This window comes from Misgurnus anguillicaudatus, chromosome 21 (genome assembly GCF_027580225.2).
Source record: "Misgurnus anguillicaudatus chromosome 21, ASM2758022v2, whole genome shotgun sequence".
Classification (NCBI taxonomy): Eukaryota; Metazoa; Chordata; class Actinopteri; order Cypriniformes; family Cobitidae; genus Misgurnus; species Misgurnus anguillicaudatus.
In genome coordinates this window covers 13,719,241-13,728,197 of record NC_073357.2, presented here as the reverse complement: position 1 = coordinate 13,728,197, position 8,957 = coordinate 13,719,241, and the positions used below count along the sequence as shown (strand labels likewise).

The 8,957-nt window shown below is 40.5% G+C and overlaps 1 protein-coding gene across 1 annotated transcript; it reads left to right on the top strand.

The window, feature by feature from the left end:
• Window positions 1–919: 919 nt before the first annotated feature.
• LOC141353189 (uncharacterized) lies at window positions 920–5,382 on the top strand. Its single transcript, XM_073859670.1, has 2 exons — window positions 920–1,238; window positions 1,665–5,382. The coding sequence occupies exon 2, from the start codon at window positions 1,987–1,989 to the stop codon at window positions 5,380–5,382; it is 3,396 nt and encodes a 1,131-aa protein (XP_073715771.1). The 5' UTR covers window positions 920–1,238; window positions 1,665–1,986.
• Window positions 5,383–8,957: the final 3,575 nt, after the last annotated feature.

Sequence of the window (8,957 nt, the reverse complement as noted above, 5' to 3'; positions counted from 1 at the left end):
AGGTACAGTGTTATCCCAGCGCTCTCTCTCAGATGACAAGATGCATCCCTGCGCGTTTGTGTCTCATCAATTATCCCCCGCGGAACGCAATTATGATATTGGTAATAGAGAGCTGTTGGCGGTCTAATTAGCATTGGAAGAATGGCACCACTGGTTAAAAGGGTCAGGGGTACCTTTTATCGTCTGGACTGATCACAAGAACTTGGAATATATTAGAACTGCTAAAAGATTGAACTCCAGGCAGGCTCGGTGGGCACTTCTTTTTCGGTTGTTTTGATTTTATTGTCTTGTATCGTCCAGGTTCCAAAAACATCAAACTCGATTTTTGTCACATATTTGGATCGTTCTGAACGCCCGTCTACTCCCGAGTGCATTTTACCGGAGAATCTATTAATCTCCACACTCGTATGGGAGGTCGAGTCAAGGGTCAAGATGCCCCTAGAAGGGGTAACGCCTCTGCCCGGTTGTCCACCGAACTGCTTATTTGTGCAGGAGGGATTAAGGTCCAGTGTTATTCAGTGGGGTCATTGTTCCAATATAGCTTGTCATCCCAGAGTAAGTCGAACCATATTTTTGGTCAAGCAATGATTCTGGTGGCCACTTATGGCTCACGACATTCACGGTTTTATTTTGGCTTGGTCGGTATGTGCCACTGGAAAGACTTCCAATCGATCATTTTAACCGCTGCCTGTCCCTTTGAGACCCTGGGGCCGGATTCACGAAAACATTCTTAAGACAAAAAATAAGAAAGTTCTTAAGATAAATTATAAGAAGTGCGTAAGAAAGTTCCTAAGTGCAATTCTCAAACATTTCTTAAGAAGTTCTAAATTTTTTTCTTAAGAATATCTTAAATTTGTGTCTTAAGAATTAAATGACAAGCTTTTAAATGAATTAAGGTACCTTGCTAATGAGGTAATGTTACGTGGGAATGCATTTACATGTTGGTTGTGTTTGTCTAGGTTTCCTTTGCTGTGTTTTTCTCTCTTGTTACACTCTAACTATCATGACTCGCAGGTGGAGCTGATAACGAGTGACCTGATTGGAGACGGGAGTGATTGCTGCTAGTGTCTATTTAAGTCTCCTGAAGCATGGATCTAGAGCTCCCCGCTCTCATGGCTTCCTTGACTGGCAGCTCTGCTGTTGGGAACTGTTGTTATGTATTACTTTTCTAAGTTGATTTGTTATGTTGAACCTTGATGTTTATCCTAAATTCTAATCATTTGGAGTATAGTAGGGAGGTGGGTGCCTCTTTTATTTGTTATTAGTTTTCTCCTGTTTGTGATAAGTAGGGAGGTAAGATTTTGTATATTTTGTTTATTATTTGAATTCTAGGTTAGAATTCTTAATCTAGTTAGTTTTGTTTTGTTATTTGTTTTGGCTTTCCCCCTCCTGAAATGTATATGCTCCTTACTATTTTATGTTTAATAAACTTTCTTTATATACTTTAAAGTATCTTGTGATTTGAAGCCTTTGGGGGTGAGAGTGGGGACTCCAGGGGTCTTGTTTGGATCCCTGTTTACTTGTTATGAATGTTTCTTGTTCTCTTTGAGTAGAGACATTATGATAATTCGTAACATAATGGGGGCTCGTCCGCTTGTTTTTTTTATGTTGATATAAATAATGAATTGTTTTGTCTTTTCTCTCTCTGTTTTTTATTTAACAAGTGGAAGTGGCCGCTTGTCTAATTGTATGAGGAACGAACAAGTGTCTAATAATCCATGTACTGTCATCTTGGTGAGTGAAATGTATTCTGATTTTTGTCTTGCTGATTTAAAATATAAAGCAGTAATGATCAGTAATTATGGAGTTGGATGTTAAATCATTCATAGAAAAACCTACTATACAGCAGTTTGAGGTATTTAGAAAGAAAGATTTAATACAGATTGCTGAAATTTTGGATGTTTCTGTATTAAGCTCTTCATCTAAACAGGTAGTTAAAGCTGAAGTTTATGCTAAACTGGTGGAGCGAGTTTTTTTTCTGCTGATATGGATAGCGAAACTGAAAAGAGTGATGTTTTAGAGACTGCTAAAACTGATTTGACATCTCAATCAGATACTTTGCTCTTGTTAAGATTAAAAGAAGTGGAGTTACAAATAAAACGTCAAGAACATGAGAATCGTACGTTACAGCTACGTGAATTAGAGATGGTCCACATGGAAAAGGAAAGGGAGCGTGCGTTTACTGCTGTTTCATCTGACATACCTTTACCTACACAGCCTGTTGCTGTTAGTTTGTTTGATCCAAGTAAATACATTAAGCTTGTGCCTCCTTTTCGGGAGTCAGAAGCTGATGCTTATTTCATTGCATTTGAGCGCATTGCTGTTAAGCTTAACTGGCCAAAAGATATGTGGGGGTTAATGCTACAATGCAGTTTAGTAGGTAAAGCTCAAGAAGTATGTTCTGCTTTGCCTATCGAGGAGTCTCTAAATTATGATTTGGTGAAAGCTGCTGTTTTGCGAGTTTACGAACTTGTACCTGAAGCGTATAGACAGAAGTTTCGCAACTATACTAAATCAGCTAAACAAACTTTTGTGCAGTTTGCACGTGATAAGAGGGCTCTGTTAGAAAAGTGGTGTGCTGCTTCTAAAACGTCTATGTTTGAGCAACTTCAAGAACTGATTCTGTTGGAGGATTTTAAAAACTGTTTTTCAGACAATTTAGTGATTTACCTAAATGAGCAAAAGGTTAATTCCCTCTCAGCCGCTGCAGTGTTGGCGGATGAATATATTCTGACACACAAGACTGTGTTTTCTTCTGCTTCTAGCCCAAATAATAATACTCCAATGTTTTCAAGTGTGGAGAAACCTTTGACGTACACTCGCTCAACGAAACCAATGATGCGCTCTGCAGTGCAGGGTAAGGACCCAAGCAAAGGTGGTGAGACTAAAAGAGTTTGCTTTTATTGCTTGGATCCAAATCATCTTATTGTTGATTGTAATGCTTGGAAGAAAAAGAATGCTGCCGTTAAACCTAAAGGGGTAGCTAATATTGTTCTTGAGCAAATGTCTGGTGTTAAAGAGAATTCAGACAGTTCTGCATTTACTCCCTTTGTATTTACAGGTAGTGTGTCACTTTCTCTTGGAGGTGTTATGAAGTCAATTTCAATTTTGAGGGATACTGGGTCCGCTCAATCGTTTATATTGGAAGGTGCATTACCCTTCTCGGATGTGACATACACTGGAACTGATGTGTTGGTTCGTGGAATTGAATTGAACTGTGTTAAAGTTCCTCTTCACTCTGTGTTTTTGACTTCCGATTTAGTTACAGGTCCTGTTAAAGTGGGGTTACGCTCAAGGTTGCCTGTAGAGGGAGTAAGTCTAATCTTGGGAAATGACCTGGCGGGTGCTAAAGTTTTTCCTCACCCAATTGTAGCGAAAACTCCGGTTTGTGATGCCGAGCTTGCCAGTCAATTTCCTTCAACATTTTCAGCATGTGCTGTCACTCGTGCACAGGCACGCAAAAATGAGGATGTGATTGATCTGTCTGACACTTTTCTTGTTTCTCCAGATTCTCCCTCAGAGTTAAGGTTATCTGTACATCCTAGTGTGGGCATCAGTGATAGTGACATTTCTGATCAAGAACCTTCTCTGACGATGGGGAGAGAGCAACTTGGGAAAACTCAAAAGTCTGACCCTTCTCTAATGCGCTGTGTTGAGGCCGTAGAGGGTAAAGTGAAAGGAGGTAATGCTGATGGGGTACAGTATTTCTGGGACAGAGGTGTCTTAATGCGTGAGTGGTTGTCTCGTAATGCAAAGGAGGCTGGAGTAAGTCCAGATTATCAGATTGTATTACCTTCTGGTTACCGGAAGGCTGTGCTTAAACTTGCTCATGACCACCCACTGTCTGGTCATTTAGGCAGTACTAAAACCTTTATGCGAGTGGCTAAGTATTTTTATTGGCCTGGTTTAAGATCTGCTGTGTCAAGATATTGTCGTTCATGTCACGTGTGCCAAATTTCTGGTAAACCAAACCAAACAATTTGCCCGGCTCCTTTGCAGCCTATTCCGGTGATGGGAGAACCATTCGGGCGACTCATTCTTGACTGTGTTGGTCCCCTACCGAAATCGAAAGCAGGTCACCAGTATATTTTAACGTTAATGTGTGCTGCGACTCGTTTTCCTGAGGCAATACCATTGCGTAACATCAAAGCAAAAACCATTGTGAAGGAGTTGATTAAATTTTGTTCAACATTTGGGTTACCTCGTGTGATTCAGACTGATCAGGGAACAAATTTTAAATCTAAAGTGTTTGAACAAGTGTTGAAAGGAATTTCCGTTAATCACGTAGTGTCGAGCGCATATCATCCGCAATCCCAGGGAGCTCTAGAGAGATTCCACCAGACGCTTAAATCAATGATGAGGGCGCACTGTGTGGAAGCCGGTAACGACTGGGCTGATGATCTCCCTTTGCTTTTGTTTGCGATAAGGGAAACCGTTCAAGAATCGTTGGGGTTTAGTCCTGCGGAGCTCATTTTTGGACACACGGTTCGGGGTCCTTTAAAATTACTACGTGAGCAACTTGTTAGTAATGACACCCCGCTTGTTCTCGTATCAGAGTATGTCCATTCTATTCGTGAACGTCTTCGTAGGACTTGTGCCCTTGCGAAGAAGAATTTGTCTGAGTCGCAAAACGAGATGAAGGAGTATTATGACCGTAAAACTGTCGCTCGTTCTTTTCATCCTGGTGAATCTGTTTTGCTATTAATGGCAGTGCCAGGGTCTGCTCTGCAACCAAGATTTTCAGGGCCTTATAGGGTGACGAAAAAGTTGAATGACACGAATTATCTGATTTGCACGCCTGATCGTCGGAGGAAGTCGCGAATGGTTCATGTTAACATGTTAAAGTCTTATGTGCAAGATGAGTCTGCCATTGTTAAGCCAAGTGTAGTTGTTGAGTTAACTGTAGATGAGATGGAACAGGATTTTTCTGTACCTTGTGGTCATCTGTCAAACTCTGTAATACTGAATAAACTGGAATGTCACTTAAGTTATTTAGCTCCGAATCAAAAGAATGATATCGTTGAGTTAATGGAAAATCATCGTTCACTATTTGGTGACATTCCATCACAGACTACAGTACTTCAGCATGATATTGATGTCGGAAATGCGCAGCCAATAAGACAGAACCCTTTCCGGCTTAATCCGAGGAAGCGTGAGCTAATGAAAGCAGAGGTCGAGTATTTACGTGAGAATAACTTTGCGAGACCCAGTTTGAGTGCGTGGAGTTCGCCTTGTTTGTTGGTTCCCAAGGCTGATTCATCGGTTCGGTTCTGCACTGACTATCGCAAAGTCAATGCAGTAACTAAACCTGACTCGTTCCCACTTCCACGAATGGAAGATTGCATAGATCGGGTTGGTCCTGCAAAATTTGTTAGAAATTAGATCTTCTTAAGGGGTACTGGCAAGTTCCTCTTACTTCCAGGGCCTCAGAGATTTCAGCATTCGTGACCCCTGATGATTTTATGCAGTACTCGGTTATGGCGTTCGGAATGCGAAATGCTCCATCTACTTTCCAACGTTTGATGCGTATCGTACTAAGTGGAGTACAGAAATGTGAGGCTTATCTAGACGATATTGTAATATATTCTTCTAGCTGGGAAGAACATTTAAGTTCCCTGCGTGAAGTGTTTTCACGTTTGTGTGATGCGTCTCTGACTTTGAACCTAGCTAAATGTGAATTTGCCAAGGCAACAGTGGTTTACTTGGGGAAAAGAGTTGGTCAGGGACAGGTATGCCCGGTTGACGCAAAGATTGCGTCTGTTATGAAGTTTCCAGTACCAGTGAATAAAAGAGAACTGCGTCGATTTTTGGGGATGGCAGGTTATTACAGAGGCTTCTGTCGTAACTTTGCCAGTATTGTATCACCCTTAACCGATCTCCTCAGCACAGCTCGAGTATTTGTGTGGTCTCCTGCTTGTGAGGAAGCTTTTCGTGCAGCTAAAGATTTACTGTGTAACGCTCCTGTTTTGGCAGCGCCAGAGTTTACGCGCCCTTTTAAGCTGGAAGTGGATGCTTCTGCTACTGGTGCTGGTGCAGTTTTACTTCAAGAGAGTGAGTTTGATGTTGATCACCCAGTATGTTACTTCTCGAAAAAATTCACGTTATGTCAACGCAGATATAGTACCATCGAAAAAGAGGCTCTTGCGTTGTTATTAGCGTTGCAACATTTCGAGGTGTATCTGGGTGGAAGTTCATTTCCAGTTGTTGTTTACACGGACCACAACCCACTTGTGTTCTTGGCCCGGATGTCAAATTCAAATCAACGCCTAATGCGCTGGGCATTGATAGTTCAAGAGTTTGACTTGGATATCCGACATAAAAAAGGCTCACAGAATACTGTTGCGGATGCGCTGTCCCGCGTTTATGGTGCTGAAGTGTAGGATATAAATGCGGTGGTGCAGTGTAGGTAATGCAAACTTCCTGTTAGCATTTTTTTTTTGTGGGGAGGTGTTACGTGGGAATGCATTTACATGTTGGTTGTGTTTGTCTAGGTTTCCTTTGCTGTGTTTTTCTCTCTTGTTACGCTTTAACTATCATGACTCGCAGGTGGAGCTGATAACGAGTGACCTGATTGGAGACGGGAGTGATTGCTGCTAGTGTCTATTTAAGTCTCCTGAAGCATGGATCTAGAGCTCCCCGCTCTCATGGCTTCCTTGACTGGCAGCTCTGCTGTTGGGAACTGTTGTTATGTATTACTTTTCTAAGTTGATTTGTTATGTTGAACCTTTATGTTATCCTAAATTCTAATCATTTGGAGTATAGTAGGGAGGTGGGTGCCTCTTTTATTTGTTATTAGTTTTCTCCTGTTTGTGATAAGTAGGGAGGTAAGATTTTGTATATTTTGTTTATTATTTGAATTCTAGGTTAGAATTCTTAATCTAGTTAGTTTTGTTTTGTTATTTGTTTTGGCTTTCCCCCTCCTGAAATGTATATGCTCCTTACTATTTTATGTTTAATAAACTTTCTTTATATACTTTAAAGTATCTTGTGATTTGAAGCCTTGGGGGTGAGAGTGGGGACTCCAGGAGTCTTGTTTGGATCCCTGTTTACTTGTTATGAATGTTTCTTGTTCTCTTTGAGTAGAGACATTATGATAATTCGTAACAGGTAACAATACACTTATTCATTAATCTGTTGACTACCTTCCGATCATTAACGCGATACAAACGAGTGATGCATCAAGACTACTACAGGATGTTATTCGCTGTTGTAACAGAGGTCAGCTTGTATTAAGGCGGTGCGTAAATATAATTCCATAATGTTTCAATCGGTCCGTCATGCGGGTCGAGCGCTCTGGGTGTGCGTGCTTCACTCTCCGTGCTCACGGCTTCGTGTCCCGCGACCCGCGCTCACGCGTCAAGAGACGGACGCGGAGGGTGAAGCGTGCCCACGGTTTCGGAGCCCTCAACTCACATGACAGAGCGATTATCGGTTCGCCTCCCGCTTAGAGCGACTTTTAGCTGTTAAGTAATTTCACAATGAATGTAGGCTATTACGGAGTAAATATTTGCTAATATTATCACTAATACTTATTTGTGTTTCATGACATATAACTGAGTAAACCATTAAACTTCATTATATGAGTGTGGAATTCCTCTTTAAACTAATCTATGTGAAATAAACTGATTAACTTGCAATTTCAGACTACAAAATACAACATGTCACATTTAAAACAATCACATTAACTCATAAAACATCTTACATTTTGAGATTTAAGACTACTGTAAGGTTATCCTAACTTTAAGATGTTATTTAAGACAGTTTATTTTTCGAGAATTGGAATTCTTCTTAAGTTTTTTCATAAGAACATACTTAAGGAAAAAAATGCGAACTTTCTTAAGAAGCTTTTTTTAGAATACAAAATATTCTCAACTTTTTTCTTAAGCTTGAATTTAAGATAAAAATTGCAGTTAAGAAGATTTTTCTTCTTAAGAATGTTTTGTGAATCCGGCCCCTGGTCCCATACCGCTCTAGATTTTGTTACCGCCCACCCAGGGCAACACGGTAGTTTTAACCATGGTGGACCGATTCTCGAAGGCGGCTCACTTTATTCCTTTGCCCAAATTACCTTCAGCCAAGGAGACAACGTTGACCATCGTAGACCACGTCTTTCGCTTACATGGCCTCCCAACAGACATGGTTTCCGACAGGGGACCCCAATTTTCGTGGGGCTTAAAGAAAAAAAATCTTGACCCCGCTAGTTCTGCCATTGCAGTCATGAATCATTATGCAAGCTAACTTTTTTTGACTCGTTATTTTATGTAAACATGCCTTACAACGTAGGGAAACGATAATTTGACATTTATTAATTTAATTTTTTGTAGCAGCCATGTCTGTGTCCTTAAAGGAAGTCTGTCAGGTATAACAACAATGGAACGATGAACTTGAAAATCAACCATTCTGTCCACATCGAGTCACCAACTCTGAAACTCCACCTCAGATAACAACAGTCACAAACTCACAAACACAAATACACTTAGTAATGTGCTTAATAAAGAAAGACTTAACTATGATTTTGTAAGATTAAAAATATAGGAATTTATTACTTGGTCACAACTTGTCACAACCCCCTGTGCTGATAGTGATCAAAGACTATTGTCACAGCTGTTTATTCAATACAGTGGGGGTTAAAGGTGGTCTTCTGATTGGTCAGTTTGAATGTATTATGTTGGATTTGGTCAGGTATAGTGGGGGTTAAAGGTGATCTTCTGATTGGTCAATTTGAATGTATCAAGTTAGGTTTAGTCACATGGTCAAGGTTTTTATGAGCTCTGGGCTTTTGCATTTTGGCTTTTGCCTTTTCCCCTTTCCTTTTCTTTTTCACCTGAGCTCTGGGGTTCCAGTTCTCAAGTGTGAATCTCTTTCTCTGTTCTCTAACTTAAATCATTCACCGCCAGCCTTTTTGAGAAAAGTTGCCCACCTGTATTTTTGTGATTTTAACAAAATTTTCACCAAAT